Source organism: Vigna angularis, chromosome 3, assembly GCF_016808095.1.
Source record: "Vigna angularis cultivar LongXiaoDou No.4 chromosome 3, ASM1680809v1, whole genome shotgun sequence".
NCBI lineage: Eukaryota > Viridiplantae > Streptophyta > Magnoliopsida > Fabales > Fabaceae > Vigna > Vigna angularis.
In genome coordinates this window covers 30,229,214-30,249,053 of record NC_068972.1, presented here as the reverse complement: position 1 = coordinate 30,249,053, position 19,840 = coordinate 30,229,214, and the positions used below count along the sequence as shown (strand labels likewise).

The window sequence follows — 19,840 nt, the reverse complement described above, 5'->3', positions numbered from 1 at the left end:
ATGATTGCTTGGAAAATGCACATTAAAAAACCAATTAGATCATTATCCATGTTCCAGAACTCAGAACCGTTACTTCATTAACCGGGTTTCGAAAACCATTAGAGCATTAAACTAGGTTTCGAAAACCATTACAACATTAAACGAGTTTTGAAAATCGTTAGATGATTAAACAATTTTTTAAAAGTGCCAAATGGTTAAACAGTTTTGAAAATCGTCAATTGATTCAACGGTTTTTGAAAACTGTTAGAACGTTAATCGGGTTTCGAAAATCATTAAAACGTTAATCGGTTTTTGAAAAACCGTTAAAAGGTCCACTGAAGAAATACTTTCTCTTCTTAACCAAACTTCATCGTCTTCTTCCACTACCCCAAATTGTATCCCGTATTCACCAACAATAGTTTATTATGGCGGACCTCTAAAAAGGGCAACCATCACAGATAGTCTGTATGGTTATGGTTTATACTTTAGATCAGACACGCCTCTGACCATGTTAACCCCGCACAATTACACCTTCAATGACCTTCTAAAAAAAATAACCAAAAGAATACATTGTGGGGCACAAAATAGTAACTCAAGTTGACTACCTTCGTCCAACGAGAGTAGTTAATAACAAACTTATCTATGGCACTTTTCAAATCAAATCGGATAATGACATCACACAAATGATCAACCGATAGCAAAAAATTCAACATATAGATCCATCTATGTATCGTCCTCACACTTGGAAATATATCGAATTGTTTGTCCAAACCATAGACATACGTCCACCAACACCTGACGAAGAATGGGAAGATATGAAACCTTGGAGTTATGTGGATTCCAAAGAAGGAATAAGATTTAGGCCACCATTATTGTAATTTATTTTATTTAATTTCATTTTCAATTATGTCAATTGTGTTATGTGTAAGATTTAGGGCACTAGTATTGCAAATTACCCTGCGTTCACGGTGACAACAAAATTAATAATCATCGGTAAATAAACTTTAACACATAAATAATGAAGTAATACATACCAACACCCCAGTGTAAAATTCAACGTAAACTTGATTTTGACCAGCCATTTTCAAAATTTTTGAAAGAATATCAAAGCAAGCTCTGATACCAATTGTTGGTACTAGCGAGTTGCACAGCGGAGTAGTAAAAGCGATCAAAGAGCGTTAAGCGTGTAGCGATCAATAAACAAGATAAAATAACCCGTTTAAAAATCTTGATTTTCTTAGAGAACTTTTATCAAACAGTTAGTATGCTAAAAGTGTAGAGAGTGTAGGGTTCAAGAAAATCAACATAAAAATTTTTATCTTGGTTCGAATCAAAAGATTCTACGTCCAGTCGTTAATCACTATGAATAGTGATTAACCTTCTTCACTAAAAATATAGTTGTACAAATTACAAGATAATGAAATAATCAAAGAGTAGAAAACACCTTCCTTCGACAAATGAATAACCTTCCTTCGAAAAACGAACCTGAAGTAAACTACTCAACCAACTTGAAGAGAACCGCTCCGACCTTAGACACACTAAACGCGAGCTTCTCCTATTCATAAGACTTGAAAAGAGCATACTATCACTTGAGAACTTCCTCAGAAAAACTGTATTCTCAAATGACATAGGTTCCTTTTCACTCTCAGAGAGCTTCCCTTAGGCACAAAGCTCTAATACTCTCAAAATGAAAAGTTTTCTTCCTAGGAGCTGAGGAAAACACTATTTATAACCCAAGGTTCAGAAAATGAAAAGACAACTCCCAACTGCCAAATATAATCTATTATCATAAGTGATAATCGACTATTTGTGTTTGTTATGGAGTTTTCAAAAAATAATAATCGATTATCTTGAGTAAAAGTAAAAGTAAATTTTTCTAATTTAAAACCCCAAACCATTCACAAAATTCGCTTTCTTGACAAACGAGTTTCGAATTTTAATTTTTATAAAAACATTTCTAAAGATATTAAAAATTCGGTTTCCTAGAAACCAAATTCTTAACCTATTAAAAAATGTGTTATATATGTAAATATAACAAACATTATGCTATATATGAAATTAAAAACGTAATATGTGTTATTAATGAAAAAAAAATCAAATAACTTCTTTGTACACGTGGTGGAAAAATAAATATAAATAAAAAAGCAATTTAGTAATACACTAAAACAATCAACTTTCAAGATACTTGTCAACACAATAAAAATAGGTAATAAGGTAAATTTCTTAATATCTTATTTTCTTATATTATAATAAATAATAGATTATAATAAACTATTTTTGTCTAATGCTAGTCTAGTGTTTGTTGTTAGACTCATCTAATAAATATTTTATAATAATTTATTAAATTATCAAATAATTAAAAATTCTAAAAATAAATTAAGAATGAAAAAAATAGTATAGAAATATTAAAAATAAAAAAAATTGTATATAAATATTAAGAATAAAAAAAAGTATAGAAACATATTTCTATATTTAGGATAAATCAATTTAAATATAAAACAAATGGATAAAAGAGTATATAACTTTTATGCATTGGTGGCACAAAAATAAATATAAATGAAAACCAATTTAGTAATGTATCAAAAAATAAATTTTTAGTACATTTATCAACAAAATAAAGATGGATAATAAGGTAAATTTACTATTATCTTATTTTCTTATATTATAATAAATAGATTATAATAAATTACTTATGTCCAATGTTCATATATAATATATAATTTATGTTGTTAGACTCATTTAATAATTATTAATTATTTTTTAATAATTTATTAAATGTATAAAATTAAGAATAAAAAAATAGTATGAAAATATATTTCAGGATAAATCAATTTAAAAAAATACAAATGGATATAAGAGTAAATAACTTTTATGCACATGTGGAAAAAAATAAATATAAATAGAAAAACTAATTTAGTAATGTACTAAAAATACAATTTTAGGACACTTGTCAACAAAGTAAAGAGGGATAATAAGGTAAATTTTATAGTATCTTTTTTTATATTATAATAGATAAATTACTAGTGGTTTTTATTGATGTTTCATAATTCAATAATATGTTTTTTATGTACTTTTTTTTTTGTCTTTCGTAAATTGGAAAACATGGTTGCATTATCATGTTTATTAATATGATTATTTTTTTTCAGATGAAAGGTATTAATTTTTGGTTTTCAACTCTCCACTAATGTTGTGATTGAGAGATGGATGATGTTGATATTTGTAGATGTCAACAAATGTCTAAATTCAGTATGATAAATACAATTTTTCATTCGTTGGAATTTATCCATGAACTTTGAAGACAACAAAAGGCAAAAAAGAAGGATAATGTAAGGAAAATGAGAAACATATGAGGTTTGATGGATAGTGTATACAAGATGTGTTTGTAACCTACATATATGAAAATTATTTTTGTAAGATGACTTAAGTGTGTACACCAAGCACTTGCTTCTCCTTTGCAAGTAGGAAGCTAATGTATGTACTCTCTTTTTCACTTCACATTCATGTCCTTCAACACTACTTTGGTTCATGCATTTTGATGGTGGTCAAGGACGTCAGGATTCTCTACCAAGTCTTCCTTCACCTCGATTAAATCTACCAATGAAGTCCACAAATGCATGCTCGTGGATTAAAGCAATCCCTACTTTGAATTCATGCTCTCTATATGTGAATTAATGCAATCCTTGAATTAGTGATTATAAGTTCTAGTGCATCTGATAACATTTATGGATAAACTCTTTTTACAACATATTTTTTCCAATGGATAAGCTCTTTTTACAACATATTTTTTGTAAACACTAGTGCAAAAATAACTTTTTATAACGAGTAAAAATAACCTATTATGATAGGTATACTGACGTCATAGTTCTGGTCGTCATAATAGGTCCTGCGTTTTTTATGACGTAGCATAAAAGTACGTTATAATAAATTCAACATATTATGACGTACTTTTTGTCCCTGTTATAATATGTTTAGTCTATTATGACAGATTTTCACTTAACAGTTATAATATGACGATTTTATTATGACTTAGCTAGATTTACCTGTCATAATATGTGGTCTTTTATGATGTAGATATTTTTAGGTGTTATAATATATGTTTTTCAGAATTAACCTATTATGACACACATTGTCATATACGTCATAAAAACTTGTTTTAAAAAAAATCGTTATTACATTTGAGATCCAATCAATTTCCTGTATTATCATCTCATCCAATCAATTTATAATCAATAGTCTGAAATGAACAAACATTAAATTGTCTAATAATATTTAATAAATAATTTGTACATTAAACTATATATTAAAACCAAATATTACACTAACCTACCTACATTACTAAATTGTAGTCAAGTTTCTACAATTTACTAACACTTAAAATAAAAGAAGCCGACCTGGTTCTAATGTCTTCTGGAGCTTCAATTGGAGATAAATCATTAAAGATCTACAAATAAAATAATGGAGTTAAAACAATATTGTAAAGAACAGTTAAAACAATATTGCAATGCTCTAACTCATATAGAAGAAATACCCAATGTATTAAGATCCAACACTAAAAGAAACTCAGAGTTCTATCTCAGATCCTATCAATCTAACAGACTTTAAACACAAAGCTTAACTATACTTCCCTACCTAGAACTAGTCTAATACTAACACTGTCACAACTACACCTATTATGACAAATTTCCTAAAGTACGTCATAATATCTCTTAGTTTTATTACGAAATTGTCATCGGTCAATGTATTATGACAAGTGAATTTCACTTGTCATAATAAGCCGTCATGGAAATTTCTTTTTCCACTAGTGAAAATAGGATACCACTAACAAAATACTAACAACTAACATTAACCGATAAAAAAAAGAAAATAGGATATCACATAAGAAAATTGGTAAAACTCCATAATCTTAAATACCTAATAGTGTGAGGGTGGCTTGATAAGATAATGTTATCTGATCCTAAGAAAATAAAATATGTTCTAAAACTTCTGATTGTATGTTTTTAGGCCATCAAAACATAGTGCTACTTATAGGTTTTTTGCTCTTATAAGATAATGTTATCTGATCCTAAGAAAATAAAATATGTTCTAAAACTCCTGATTGTATGTTTTTAGGCCATGCAAAACATAGTGCTCCTTATAGGTTTTTTGCTTAAAAGTGTTGTAATAGAAAATAATACCACAATGGAGACAAAAAATGTTGAGTTCTTTGAACATATTTTTTCTTTAAAGGTCAGTGAGACATTGAAACTTATATATACTAATAATGATGTCATGTGTGAGGAATTGAGGAGAAGTAAAAGACAAAGGAAGAAAACCTCATTTAGAGATATTTTTACTCTTATTTAGCAAAAAATAATCCAATAAGATTTTGTAGAAGCTATTGGTGTTTCTAAATTGAAATTCATTTATGTCGTTGTGATTCCTTTTGTTTCACCCTATTCCTTCCTTGGTCCATATGAGGTATGCGATTACTCATGGAAATAATGTAGTCTTCTTTTCTTTTCGTGAGTCGTGTGGTCTATAATTCCTTTTTTTCACCTATAAATAGATAACTTCTCTCTCCTCTAAATCACACACAATTTCACACATATTCTCTATTTTTCTTTGTTCTCTTTTATCTTAAGTTATTTATTATTTTAAGAGTTTGTCTTGCTAGTTCTTAGTTCTTCGAAAAATCTATGGAGTTCGTGTTGTATTTTGAAAACTTACAAACACATTTTGGATATGTTTTTAAAGATAGTAAAATATATATGCATGAGAAAGTCCACTTCATTTGTGTTTTCATCATCATTTACAATACTTATTATATATGAAAAAAAAATCACAAAAAACGTCTTTTATGTTTACGTTTTTGCTAAGTACATGATAGTTATATATTAACTAATGTCGTAATCGATAAGAATGACTTTTTTCATGGATAATTTTCTAAGAAAAGTTGTAGAACTATAATATAACTTAGTAAAGTCATATTTAACTAACATAACTTTTAGAGTTAACGATGTTTTTGGTCTTTAAACTATAACAAGATTTTATTTTTTATTTCTATCTTAAATTTTGATCTTGTTAGGTTTTTATACTTAAAAAATACATAGATGCAATCATTTTCATCCAGCGTGTTAACGTATATTTTAGAAAGAAAATCATGATATATGCCACCTTGGTAATCTTATCTGGATATAGATTTAACAAGTAAACACATGCTAGTATATTTTAGTTTTGTATCTACTTCTATCCCAAGATTTCTTTTTGAAGAAAAATATCTCAAACAATTTTAAAATTTACAAATAAGTAAAGTTAAAAGAATTTTAAAATTAGTAGCAATCTGGTTGCTCTTGTTGATATTTTCTTCCATCACGCACAATGTCTCATGTAGTTAAAGCTCAAAACTCCCACCATTTTTCACCATATTTGGAAGATGGTTTCACTCACGTACCTATTGATAAGTGTCCCCATCAAACATAAAATAAATAAAAAAACAGATTTTGGAGTCAAACTATGGACACAAGCAAAGTTTATTAAAGAAAGACTTAAATACTTGTTTCGTCCTCATATTAAGAGGTGAATTTCTGTTTAGTACCCAGTTTTAAAAAATGAAGAATAAGTTCAACAAATCATCAAAACAAAAAATTGAACAAAAAAAAACCTTAAACTTAACGAACGTGACCTTATTTATACACTTTTTATAACATAAAAACTCAATGTCTTCATTTTTAAAACCGAATACTAACCGAAAATTCCTTAATCATTTAAACCTTAAGGAAATCCATCCATTTAAAATAGTCTCCTCCTTGAAAAACATGAGACGAGGCCTTGTCTGAAAAACCAGCTTTACTCTTGCACTGTTATTTCATCTCTTCCCTATCGAATTCCAACCCTTCTTTTCCTCTTTACGCACACAAGAACAAATTTTCAAGGCTCCTCAACCCTCTCTGTTCTACCCTCCTCCTCTTCTTCTTCTTATTGTACGAACTGAAATTAGGGTTTTATTTCTATTATCGTTGTACAATTTAGAATTGTTTTTGTTTTTGTTTCAGTTTTATAGTATTTCCTGCTTATTTCAATTGTTCTGATTTGATGTAAATAATACAATAACAGCGAAGCTATTTTCATCTTGTAATCTAGTTTATACTTCTTTGTCGCCCAATTGTATGTAAGTTAGGGTTCGGATTGGGAGTTTATTTTTGTTTAGTTTTTGGGCGTTTGATTTGGCTGGCATGGAGAACTCGCGTAGACCGTTCGATAGATCGCGAGAGCCTGGACCGAAGAAGCCCAGATTGATGGAAGAGCTGGACCGGGCTCCGAATTCTGGTGCGAGACAGTTTCCTCAGCTACAAGTGATTTCTGGGGTTTCGACGTTACCGTCTGCAAGGTTTAGAACAACCGAAAGAGACGTTGAAAGCAATGATTTTGGTCGCCGGGGTGGTGCTGGAGGTGGCGGTTATCAGCCCCAGCCACTGCCATTTCAGGAGCTTGTTACTCAGTATAAGGCAGCTCTTGCAGAACTTACTTTCAACTCGAAACCGATAATTACCAACTTGACTATCATTGCAGGGGAGAACCAAGCTGCGGAGAAGGCCATTGCAGCAACTGTTTGTGCTAACATTTTAGAGGTGAACTTAGTTTATAGTACTGTGCAGCTGTTTCTCTGTTCAATTGTTGTTTTGTTAGGGATATGTAGCCAATTGCTGATTGAATTGAACGGATAGAAAAGGAAAGGAATTTTTATTATGTTGGTGATCCTGATAGAAAATTGTTGTAACATACTTGGAATAGAAAAGGAAAACGGGATCCTGATATTATGATAAATTGTGTCATTTCTTATGTTTTGTGGTGTGATACAGTGTCTTTCCGAGAAAGTGACAGTATTGTAATGTTTGCTATTAATGGAATGTGGTTCTTTAGTGTTGTTACTGTTGTAGAAGTTGTCTGGTGATTGGGGAAAGAGTTGCAGTTGCCATGGGAAGAGAAAAACATGTATGGAGATATGGGCTTTATTATAATTTTCCAATTTCATTTCATTGGTCCACTCAACGCTTGGCGTATATAAAGCTCTGCAATCTAAATAAAAATAAACTTGAAAAGGCTATCATTCTTCAATCTGCAAGATTATGGCGGTTTGGTAATCATTTGCAACAGACAAGCAGCATCACTAGAGAGTGGTACACCACACTTGACCTGGTATTTTCTTAACTAAGTATGCACAAGGGGAGATGAATCTTTAAAATAATTTAAGTGAACACATTATGTGAGGAAAAACATTACCATTTCACTGTTGCCAATCTCATAAATGTTCTCTCTCTCCAGCTCCCTGTCTCCATTTCCAATATTTGTAATATACATTGTACTTTTACAGTATTTTGTCACTTTGTAGATCAGGAGCCAATGCATTACCTCTCTGGTTGTTTCTTTTTAGGTGTGGGGGAGGAGGGGTTATATTTTAGACAGAATTTGTATAGCCTAGTTGTACAAAGACATTGTAATTTTATCATTTCATTTTTCTACTTGTAGATTTGCTTTGATTGAGGGAGTTACATGTAGCATGTAATTTATGATAACAGAGATGTATCCCTCTAAAATCGATTTGAATCAAATAGTGGAAGGAACCATTGGTATTTATTTTGATCTAAAGGTTGAATCATATTCTTTTTATAGGAATGGAGATTGTGGCTAAGACGTTTCATATTTCCTGAGTTTCCAAAGACCGCTCTAATACATCTTGTACATTGTTAAGACTTTTGTTATCTGTTGCACTTGTTCCATGAAGGGCAACATATGATCAAAATGACCAATAAAAATTTATACTGTTTTTTCTGTTTGTTTACTTTTGTTAGTTGTCTCCCTACTATGAGACCTTGACTGTTAGAGGCAACTAGAACTAAGGAATGAAATAACTAACAATTTTGAACAGTCGTGACATTTTAGTGAAACTTCTATGTAATTTTAGATCCAATTGCTGTTGATATACTATTTCTGAATTTTCATTTTATTTACTGGTATTTTCCAAGTGCGAGCAGTATATTATTGGTTTCTGTTACTTTACACACGCAGGCTGTCTTTTCTTGTTCTTTGGTCATTAATCTTTTTGTAATACTAAAAGAGGTCCTTCTTTTACAAGTTGTGTTAATGAATTTCCAGGTTCCTAGTGATCAAAAGCTGCCATCACTTTATCTCTTAGACAGTATTGTTAAGAATATTGGGCGGGATTATATAAAATACTTCGCTGCCAGGCTACCTGAGGTCAGACATTTATTCTTCTTTTAGCTCATTGTTGATTTCGTTTTTCCTCTCTTGTAATCATCATCTTGTAATTGTCTATAAATACGTTAAGTAGTTATGTCATGCAAGTACTCAAGTGCTGCATGTATTTGTGATTTTAGGTGTCTATTTTTATGTTGATAGTTTCTAATTACTCCTTTACATATTAGGTATTCTGCAAAGCATACAGACAGGTTGATCCTTCTGTCCATCAAAGTATGAGGCATCTTTTTGGAACTTGGAAAGGAGTCTTTCCTCCTCAGACCCTTCAGATTATTGAGAAAGAACTGGGCTTCACTTCTGCAGTCAATGGCTCATCTGCTTCTTCTACTCTCAGGAGTGATTCACAGTCACAACGTCCACCTCATAGTATTCATGTTAATCCCAAGTATTTAGAAAGACAACGTCTACAGCAGTCCAGCAGGGTGGGTGAAATGATTGCACCTCCATTTATCCTTTAAAGTTTTAGAACATTGATTTGGTTATAGGTCAATATATAAAATACAGAATTTATGTTGTGATGAATTGGATTATGAATTCATTCCATGGTGAAAATGGATTTGGATATATTGTATGGATTAATTGAAACACTAACTCTTTTTATCATTAACACTTTTTTGATTGACAATATGTCTTGTGAGATATCGTAGACAACTCCACTTTATAGATCTAGTCAACCAACTCTAGCTTGGATGCATTAACTTGGAAACATTAAACTCTTTGCCCTGGTTGGGATGGGTTTGTTAGAGCTAACTGTCACTGTTCTATAGATATTATCCATACAATGATTGCCTTGCAGAGCTGATAATTTAACTGTTATAGCAAAAGACATTTTACATGTTACTTTAAGTTGCCATATCCTTTCTTTTTTCACATCTCTAGTGCTTAATTCTTTTGGCATATACTTTTTCTGTCTTGAAGACTAAAGGAGTTGATGATATGACTGGAGCAATTTCAAACTCAAATGATGACCAAGAGATGCCTGGTAGAACTTTAGGTGTTTTACGATCATGGGTGGATCATAATGTTACTGTTAGCGTCCATTCACGTGAAGTAAAGTTTCTTTCCCCTTATTCCATTCACTGTCAGTTGTCATGATTTAATGTGATAATCTACGTTGCAGAATGATCATCGTGCTCGAAGAGATGCATTCAATGATTCTGTTCCAGAAAAGAGCACTGGTGCATCCTATGGGAGCAATGAACTTGGTTCCAATATTTCAAGGAATTTAGGCTTGGGTATCAGCCGACCTGGTGGTAGGGTGACCGAGTCAGGACATGACAAAGGTTGGTACAACAAATCTGGTGTTGTTGCAGGGACCATGCCTGGGCAAAGAAATGGTTTGAGTAACAAGTATAGTTTTTCAAGTACTGAAGCATCAAAGTCCATGGTTTTGGATGCACATCATCAACCGGCACATAATATAACTAGCACACAGAGCAGTGTGATCTCAAATAGCTGGAAAAATTCCGAGGAAGAGGAGTACACATGGGATGAGATGAACTCTGGCTTGACTGGTCACGGTACATCTATTGTTAGCAGCTTGAGCAAAGATACTTGGACTGCTGATGATGAGAATTTGGTAAGCTTGGTAGTAGTTGGTGATTTGGATATAAAAATGATGCAAAATATGTTCAGAAAAGGCCAAGTCCTACGTTGGTTAGAGATAAAGCCTGAAGAGAGTATAAATGAGGAACAATCTGCATCTCACAAGCTTATTGAGTAGGCTCAACTCTATTTTCTAAAATGTTATTAGAGTCTATCCTGGATTCATTAAAAAATTAGGATTACTTACCATATTATCTATGCACCAAGTCCAGTAGTGGTGGGCATTAGGGGTCATACTAGGAAAAACCCAATTCTTATTCTGACCAGTGATAAAGCCTGAAAAAGTATATATTGGGAGACAACTGTCACTCACCTCAAGCTGATTTGAGTTAGATCTATAGGGATGGTATTGGAAACCAATATTTGGTTGAGAAATTCTTCATAAAGTTCTGTTTTAGGATGAAATAATATGCTAACTGCAGGTGGCTAGGACACTAGTTGATACACAACCCAAGCTTATAGGACTCTTAAAATTTAATAAAAAGAAGAAAAATAAATGAAGTTGTTCCTAGAATTGGAATCACATATCCAGGACTCTGGGACCCAAATAACCTGATCCTAATTTTCTAATTATTGTCAGTTAAACTCCAAATCCCTAGAAACACAGATCCTTCAATTACTGACCAGTTAATACAATAATCCTGGTTTTTTCCTGGTCATTTTGCATTGTTAAATTATGTAGCTATGCACATTAATTGTTGTGTATATATATATTGTGTGCAGGAAGTTGAAGATCGCATCCAAGTCAAAAATCCTTTTGTGGTAAATGCTGATAGAGAAATAGTTATTGAATCTCAAGCCAATGAAAAGAAACAATTTCCTGCATCTCAACATCATTCATCACTATCATGGCAATTGCAGGAGCAGCATTCTATTAATGAGTTGAATCGAAAAGCTGGTCACTCCAGCAGATTTGTGTCCGCACTTGGTGCCATACCGTCCAATACAAATGCCTCTACTGCCAGAATGGGGAGTCGGCCATTCCTTTCAAGTGCAACCATAGGATTGCCAGGAATTGCAGGACCCTTTCATTCTTTGGGAGCTGAAAACCCTTCAGGGCAGTCACCTTTGCAGCGGAGGTCTCCATCACCACCAGTAAGTGTGCACTATTCTCATCCTGTGCAAAATTTGGCTGAGCAAGACCTTCCCCAGACATATAAGGCATCTGGATTTCTGGGAGGTCTTCAGAGCCCCTATATTAAAGATTCTTCAACTGCTCTTCCCCCTAATATTCAGGATGGTCACTTACAAAGATCACAACTGAAAAATTTGCAGGGTCCATTCTCTTCAATGACTTTTCAGGCAAGGCATCAGCAGCAGCAATTGGGCACTTCTCTTGAGGTTACTGTTAAGACTGAGAAGCCACCTGTGTCCAAGGTTCCTTTAGTCAGAGAAACTAAAAGTAGCATGAGTACAGGGAATCTTCCAACTCGATTAGGTGTTCGGCCTTCACGAACAGGTGGTCCTTCCCCTGCCACATTAATTTCTTCATTGTCCACAAGTGCATTACCATCTTCATTAGGTCCTTCTGGTGATAATTCATCTGCTCTCTCAAAAATGCCTCAAAGAAAGGCTGGACAACCACCTAGGTTATCTACTCTACCATCTACTGCCTCTAATGTCAGCAGTGCCTCTGCCCAGACAAGTGATACCAATCATAACTTGAATCCAATTGCCAACCTTTTAAGCTCTTTAGTTGCAAAAGGCTTGATATCTGCAGAAACAGAATCAACATCTAAGGAGCCCTCTGAGTTGCTGACTCGACTGGAAGAAGAAAGCGATAGCATTACCACCGGTAACTCTTTGCCTGTGGCCTCAATTTCTGGTTCTGCAGCTGTACCAGTCCCTTCAATCAAAGATGAGGTTGATGACACTGCAAGAACGCCCATATCCTTGTCTGAATCAACCAGTCCAGGAGTAGTAAATCTCATTGGCTTTGAGTTTAAGCATGATGTATTACGAGAATTCCATTCATCTGTAATTAGTGGATTATTTGATGATCTTCCACATCATTGCAGCATTTGTGGCTTTAGACTTAGATTCCAAAAACAGTTCAATAGACACTTGGAGTGGCATGCCACAAGGGATAGAGAAGAGAATGGTTTAACTAAGGCAGTGAGATGGTATCTTAAGTCAAGTGACTGGATTGTTGGCAAGGCTGAATATGTATCAGAGAATGATGCTGATTCTGTAGATACTTATGGCAATGAAGCAGACAGAAGTCAAGAGGATGCTATGGTTGTAGCAGATGAAAACCAATGCTTGTGTGTGTTGTGCGGTGAGCTATTTGAAGATTTTTACTGTGAGGAAAGTGGGGAATGGATGTTCAAAGGAGCTGTTTACTTTGCTAACTCTAATAGCAACAGTGAGATGGGAACTGGAGATATGAGTACTGGAAGGGGTCCCATCATTCATGCAAATTGCTTATCAGATAACTTGATTTCAAGTGTCCATGAGATGGTAAGACTTATTACTTGATATTCGTGGACACAAACGAGGTTTTGTTTAAGTTCAATGTAACACACCTTTCCTATTTGAAAGAGGGTGTCTGCTTAAATTTTTGGTTTCTATGCTCTTGTATATCAGTGGCAGTTGAGCATTGAAAGTTAACTAGACAATGTCAAATGATTGCCCTAGGCTCTCTGTTTCTCAAGTTTAAAAAACCTGTTTTGTTATTTTGTTTTCCCCCACTATTTGCTTACTTCAAATCGAAGGACTTTTATTGCTGATAATGTCTGGACCTGTTACATTTTGCAGGGACAGGATTAAATCAAGTTAACATTGGAGCTCTGTTGTAACAAGAACTTTGTAGGTGAGGGAACTAAGGTTTACTTTGAATTAATCAAATCTTATGGCTTTTAATGCTAAATTGTTTTCTAATTGGTTTCAAGAGTTGTCAAACGAATTTTGTGCACTTCATTTTTCTTTTGTTTTCTTTAGTTTCTTTTGCACTCAGGAAGGAAGAGGATATTCCTTAGTGTTCAGAGTATGTAAAGTGCGTTAGCTTTTCCACCTCAACTTTTGCTCATTGATGTGGTTGGTTGCATTACTTCATTTTGGTTATTGAAGTGGGTTTTTGCCTTTTAAACAACATCTGGTTGTAATATGGGGCAAAGCACTGTGGTCGTTGTAGTTATCCCAAATGTTGGATGGCATTCTCTGTATCATATGAATTCTAACTATTCTGATTACCTTTTATGTGTTTTCCTTGCACACTGTCCTTCGCAAGGGGTTTCGGAATTGCAGTGTTACTTTCTACCGGGACATTGCTTTCCTAATGTTATAAATTTCATTTCTATGAACAATAGCGAATGTTGATTTGTATTTTTCTTGCAGAGTACTGACTGAGTTTTTCATTTTTTTTGGCTTTGAATAAAGATGAAAGATGTACATTTCCTATTCAGATGCGGAGCCTTTATTGTTTATTCTGCTAGGTAAATACGCCTTTTCACCCCTAGCATTTAGTTGGTGAATTATGTACTTAATGAATGATATTCGCACAACATCTGTACGTTTTTGTGCAAGAAATTTCTGCAACGCATTTTAGTCTGCGTTTTGCTTTTCTTGTCATTTATTTTTGTCACTGTCAAATTTCTACCTGTTCCTTGTTGCTCAAGAGTTGATATTAAGTTTTCTTTTTTCGCATTACTTTCTGCACACTTTCTAATTGTGATCGACTGGCATGTGAGCTGATGTGTTTCTTTGTGAAAACATTCAATGACACATCAAAATGTTTGTTGGAGAGGATTCATTGGTCATCCAGGTGCCAATCTTGTTATTTATCAGTTAATGAAACTACATCAACTATGTCGTGTCATAAATACATTCATTAACTGATACCTTATTGGTACTTTATGTTATTTTTCGAACCTATCGGCTGCATATTTCAACTGTTCCCCTTAACATTGGACTAGTGGTGCTTCTGTCAGATGGAACATCAACTGGTTATCGGTCACGGCAACTAAACTCCCTTAGGTCCAACAATTATAATTTGGGCTTCTGGAGGGATAAGGTATCCTAATTGTATACCTTCCTTAAAAGGAAGAAAAAGTTTAGTGTTCTAATTTCGTGACAAGTTACATCAAGGGCTATTGCAAATCATTTTATAAAAACAACACGAGTAAATAGACTTGTCACTGAATTCGATTCACTCATGGTCACGAGAGTGCTGACATCGAAAATACTTTATATTAATTGTATTTTCGGTATCTGAGTATCCTACTTGTGCAATTTTAATTCTTAACAATTTTAACTTTTCCATTTTGAACTAATTTTACAATATCAGTTTACTTGTATTTTCTTTCTTGTTTTTAGACTTTTTATGTGGTGACACGTGATTAATGAAAATTTAAGATGTCAACATTTTGTAGTGATGTCTAACATGGAATAAAAAAAAAATGCTAATGTACTGTGTGCAAGAGACGTAAATTGCATAATTACTAAATTTGAGAAACTTAGTATGCAGACTTGCAACTGAGAGGCTACTGAGAAATTAAAATTACACAAAGTGATTCAAAGACTAAAAGGCATTTGTTTGGGCAATGTTACCAAGGTGGTCCTGTCCAGTAACAGTTATGTAGGAATAATTATATAAATAATATTAGACTTATGATTTGTGAATAAACATATACACCATGGAAAAAGTATATCCCGAAAAATTATGTGATGACTCACCATCTATCCTTAGCTAATGTAATTAATTATTTCTTTTTAATTTTCAATCACAGGCACAACTTGAATCCCGGAAAAAACAGAAGACGGTTTTATTGGTTTTATATTAGGGACTCGTACTTAATACTCTGCCTTTGAACCAAAGTTCAAGTCCAATTAATTCAAGGCTTGTGGCGTTGCGTGTAGATGTAATCCAAGTGCGCCTCCACCATCATCCTTCTGCTATTGCACCCTTCATCATTCTCAAAGCACTCCTCCGAACCCATTAACTGTATGAAATAACATCCAATCAGAGAAACATTTCCTGTTTTCAATCTCTTTAAAAACTCTGTACAAAACAGTGAACAGAAAGTGAAAACAGAAGACATAATTGTTTTCACTAGTTTTTGTTAAAAGAAAACAATACATTGTTACATTTAAAAGTGAGAATAGAAATATAAACAGAAAATATTTTAAACAAGTTCATTTTAGTTTTAAACTGTGTATGAGAAAGCAACATGCAAATGGAGATGGAGATAGATTAAACATGAGACGTATTCTTACTTGTTCCATATTGTCATTTAGCTGAAAGGACGACCGAGAAACAGATTTATGATTGAGCTGCACTTCCTTCTCACCTATATGAAGTTCTGAGGTGAAGAAAGATATAATATATAATTAATATAGAATATAATATAGGATGTGATGTGATTTACCTTTGGGTGGTTGAAGGAGACGGGGAGAAACTAGGAAGGAGGAAAGAAGGAGAAGAAAGAAAAGAAAAGCAAGGTGTTGCTTCATTGGTTGAATATTAAGGGAGAGAGAGAGAGAGAGCAACAGAGATGAAAGCATGGTTGAAAGTAGGTGGAAGAAGGAATAAATAAATAAGTGAAAGAAGAGGTGTAGAAGGGGTTGAGTCACGTGGTGAACCCCCCTAATAGTCCAGAAAATAGAAGCAGCTTCATGGGACCCTACCCATTTACCATCTTTGTCTTTAACTCAAAACCATCAATGGCACCAACGTTAGTAGTCTCTTCATTCTTCATGTGATAACAGCATCGCATCATTTCGGTGTACAGCATGAACACACAGCAGAACAAGGATTGTCATTTTCATTGTGGTCCAAAATCCAGCTACAAAACAAAACCAATTAAACTCAACAATCACTTCCTTCTCATCTTTTAAATACTATTTACCATCTTTTAGAGGATGACATCACCAATACGTATTTATTTTCCATCTTCATACACCATCAATCTCTCATCTTCCTGTGCCGACAGCTGTTTCCCTTTTCATTCACCTTTTTTTTTTTAATTTAATATTCCTTTTCCTAAAGTTTCTTTATAAACTTTTTGTTGAGAATTATCCATTCTTTATTACCTTAATTTTAATTCTCATAAACACGTCTTTGTTACTTAAAAGTAATTTTTCTCTAAACTCAATATTGCAAACCGTCTCAATAATAATTAATTATGAGCCAATTCCATAGAAAAAATAATCATACCATTTTCAACCATATAAATTTATGGGTTGCTCCGTAATTTTCTTATTTACATTTTGAAATTTGTCACACAACATTAACTTGTTTTCCTTTCTTACGCATATATCACTGCACTACAGAAATAACATATTTTATCAGGATTTTTTTTCTGACGGTTTTATAAACTTCAAATAATTTTTAGTCATTTTATATAGAAATCGCAAATATATTTTTTATTATCTTTCTATTGTTTTTCTTTTAGATTTTTTTTGGCAATTCTAAGCTAAACTAAAGCTAACATTAATTTTTAATACACGGTTTGTTTATCAAATCGTCGATAAGTATGTTAATATTTCATAGTTCTACGTCGCATCTTCATCAATTGTTTTTCATCTTCTTTTTGCTGTTGGTAATAAAAAAAAGCCACTGGAAACGTAGAAAAAAACCTCTTGTATAATCTGTTATTTTTGTAGTGACGGTGGTGTTAAGTTGTTAAGTTAAATATATGAGTTAGTTAGACTGATAATGGTTAAAGTCCGATTGAATTATAAAACTATAAATATTTTAAACGTTGATTAAATTAAATTTGATTCATTTAAGTTGAGTTAACCAAATTTGAATTGAATTAATAATTCATTATTAATATTTTTTATAATTATTTATTAATTTTAATTATGTAGATTAACATTTTAGTTTTTTTTTAAAACTAAAGTACAGTTTGATTATTTAAATGTATAATTTATTTGTTTGATCTAATTATATAAATTAATATTTCAATATTTAATTACTATCTTTATAATACTATTTCTTAACTTTGGTTAGTGTTTAGTGAAATAGACAAATATCCTCGTTGTATTGCTATGAACTCACGAATTGAATTAGTCTGCTTTAATATTTGATTCTACCATAATAAATATTTGAAAAAACTTGGAAAAAGAAAATATGTTTAAATGAATCTATTTCCTTAAATAAGTTAGATTACAAAACTTTTAATTCATAAAAAAGTGAATGAAAATGAGTTAACTTACTTTAGTTAAACTCATAATAAACTTTTCACACTTGTAAATTATAATAGTGTTATACAAAATATATGATTTATTTTTTTCTGTAAGGAATCCTTGTCATGGTCGACATACATTACATTATTATGTTGTATACCAACCAAGTCTTGAGCAGACAGGCTCTACCCAATGACGTGAAGATTTGTGATGAAACTAGAAGCAGTAAGAAAAGGACAAAGTTAAAAAAACTGAGTAGAAATGTTGGATCACTGATGAATCGTTGAATTAGTGAGAGTGTTAAAGTTATATTCTTATCTGCTCATAAAACCACTCTAAACTTTACTTTTCATATCTATTGAATAACATGAATCATCATGTGCAATGCACATTTCATAAAAAACATGTTTGCAAAAGGATTAATTCTTATACTTCAAATGAAAGTTATGCAAACCAGCAGAATAATTTCTCACATACTCTTTCTAACATTTTATGTGATTGGAAGAAATTACATTGATTAATTAAATCACCTTTTTCAACTCTTTATTTAAAGATCTCACTTCTTAGCGGAATTCACTTACAAGTTATAAAAGAGAAAATATAAAAGAGAAAATTCCAACCATATCTCTTTTGCAATTATTCATTCCATGAGTTGAATTCACCACCCTAATTTAAATTGGTCCACAAATTCGACTGATTGTCAAAATTTAAATTATTTTAAAAGTAATATATTTACAATAATGTTTTAAGTAAAACTAGTATTGATAATGATTAAAACTTTCAGTTTATGATTTTTACTTTTACTTATTATTGAATCAATATTTATGATAAAATGTAAATATATGGATTTAGGCAAATAATTATTGTATTTAAATTAATATAAACAATTTGATTTTGAACTAGACATAAAAATACAAAACTCATTTTAATAATTTTTAACTCTTTATGACATGAAAAGCCTCTAACTTTATGTAATGAACATACTAATTTTGATGATAAACACTTCGCATAATAGAATTAACAAAAACAAATAGTAACAAGAGAGAGTTATGTGTATTATTTTCTTAATATTCAAAGAGTTTATGATGTATCTCTCCCATTGCATTATAGACTTTGTTTTCATTAAGACATCTTAATAAAATACATCGAAGGGATGATCGGTTGAAGCCTTGTCACAAGTCTTATGGTCTTACCATTTAATCAAGCAAACAACCACGGAGGAAACACCCTTTTCACTAGTTTATGGAGTGGATGCAATGTTTCAAGTAGAAATGGCGTTTTCATCTCCACAAGTGGAACATTTTTCTAATTAAATTAATGAAGAAGGATAACTGGTGTCACTAGTAAAAAAATGAGATTAAGAAGCGCAATATACGCTTCGGTTTAAGCGAACCCGAAGCGTATAATAATGTAGTGGCAGAATCGTAATAATAACTTAAATATATGCCTCAGTTGTTCCATAACCGGTGCCTAAAGCACGCTACTAACTCGGTTTTATGTAAAACCGAGGCATAAAACTCTGCCCAAACCTGCTCCCCTGACAGCTGTTGGGTCTGATAAGAGCTACTAACTCGGTTGCCTAGCAACCGATGCCTAAAGGACACTACTAACTCGGTTTTAGGCGAAACCGAGGCATAACTCCTGCCACCTAACACGGTTCTGACATTAACTCTTCATTTTCACTTCTCTCTACCCGTGGCTCCCATTCTTCTTCTCTTCTTCGTGCTCACTCCCCTCGTGCTCTCACTTCCCTCGTGCTCTCACTCTTCTCTGTCCGTGCCTCCGCCGCTGTACGTCCTCCGCCGCTGCCTCCGCTGCCTCCGCCGCTCTAGATCCACCGCTCCAGATCGCCATGGCCAAGCCGCTCCAGATT

General features: G+C 32.7%; 2 protein-coding genes across 11 annotated transcripts; one reads left to right on the top strand and one right to left on the bottom strand.

Moving 5' to 3' along the window:
- The first annotated feature begins 6,754 nt into the window (after window positions 1–6,754).
- LOC108325913 (polyadenylation and cleavage factor homolog 4) lies at window positions 6,755–15,743 on the top strand. 10 transcript variants are annotated; one of them, XR_008247528.1, is made up of 11 exons: window positions 6,755–7,586; window positions 9,112–9,213; window positions 9,402–9,656; window positions 10,153–10,284; window positions 10,355–10,813; window positions 11,563–11,934; window positions 12,115–13,299; window positions 13,597–13,651; window positions 14,218–14,273; window positions 14,769–14,851; window positions 15,567–15,743. XR_008247528.1 is itself a non-coding variant. In XM_052874072.1 (10 exons), the coding sequence occupies exons 1-9, from the start codon at window positions 7,191–7,193 to the stop codon at window positions 13,606–13,608; spliced, it is 2,814 nt and encodes a 937-aa protein (XP_052730032.1). In that variant the 5' UTR covers window positions 6,755–7,190; the 3' UTR covers window positions 13,609–13,651; window positions 13,780–14,141. The 10 variants fall into 10 exon arrangements, 6 of the variants coding, with proteins under 6 accessions (XP_052730032.1, XP_017414542.1, XP_017414539.1 ...); XR_008247530.1 differs by having other exon boundaries at window positions 14,176–14,273; XR_001831912.2 differs by lacking the exon at window positions 14,769–14,851.
- On the bottom strand, window positions 15,574–16,362 carry LOC108325914 (putative phytosulfokines 6). The gene is made up of 3 exons (XM_017559054.2): window positions 16,206–16,362; window positions 16,054–16,127; window positions 15,574–15,779 (listed from the first exon to the last, which is right to left on the bottom strand). Exons 1-3 carry the CDS (start codon window positions 16,339–16,341, stop codon window positions 15,672–15,674), a joined length of 318 nt encoding a protein of 105 aa, XP_017414543.1. The 5' UTR covers window positions 16,342–16,362; the 3' UTR covers window positions 15,574–15,671.
- Window positions 16,363–19,840: the final 3,478 nt, after the last annotated feature.

Bases quoted from the DNA above. Each gene is read 5' to 3' on its own strand.
- LOC108325914 (XM_017559054.2), bottom strand. From the start codon at position 16,341: ATGCTTTCATCTCTGTTGCTCTCTCTCTCTCTCTCCCTTAATATTCAA. The intron at 16,128-16,205 runs GTAAATCACATC...AACTTCATATAG, and splicing joins TCTCCTTCAACCACCCAAAG to GTGAGAAGGAAGTGCAGCTC. The intron at 15,780-16,053 runs GTAAGAATACGT...TATTTCATACAG, and splicing joins TAAATGACAATATGGAACAA to TTAATGGGTTCGGAGGAGTG.
- LOC108325913 (XM_017559050.2), top strand. From the start codon at position 7,191: ATGGAGAACTCGCGTAGACCGTTCGATAGATCGCGAGAGCCTGGACCG. The intron at 7,587-9,111 runs GTGAACTTAGTT...ATGAATTTCCAG, and splicing joins TTTGTGCTAACATTTTAGAG to GTTCCTAGTGATCAAAAGCT. The intron at 9,214-9,401 runs GTCAGACATTTA...TTTACATATTAG, and splicing joins TCGCTGCCAGGCTACCTGAG to GTATTCTGCAAAGCATACAG.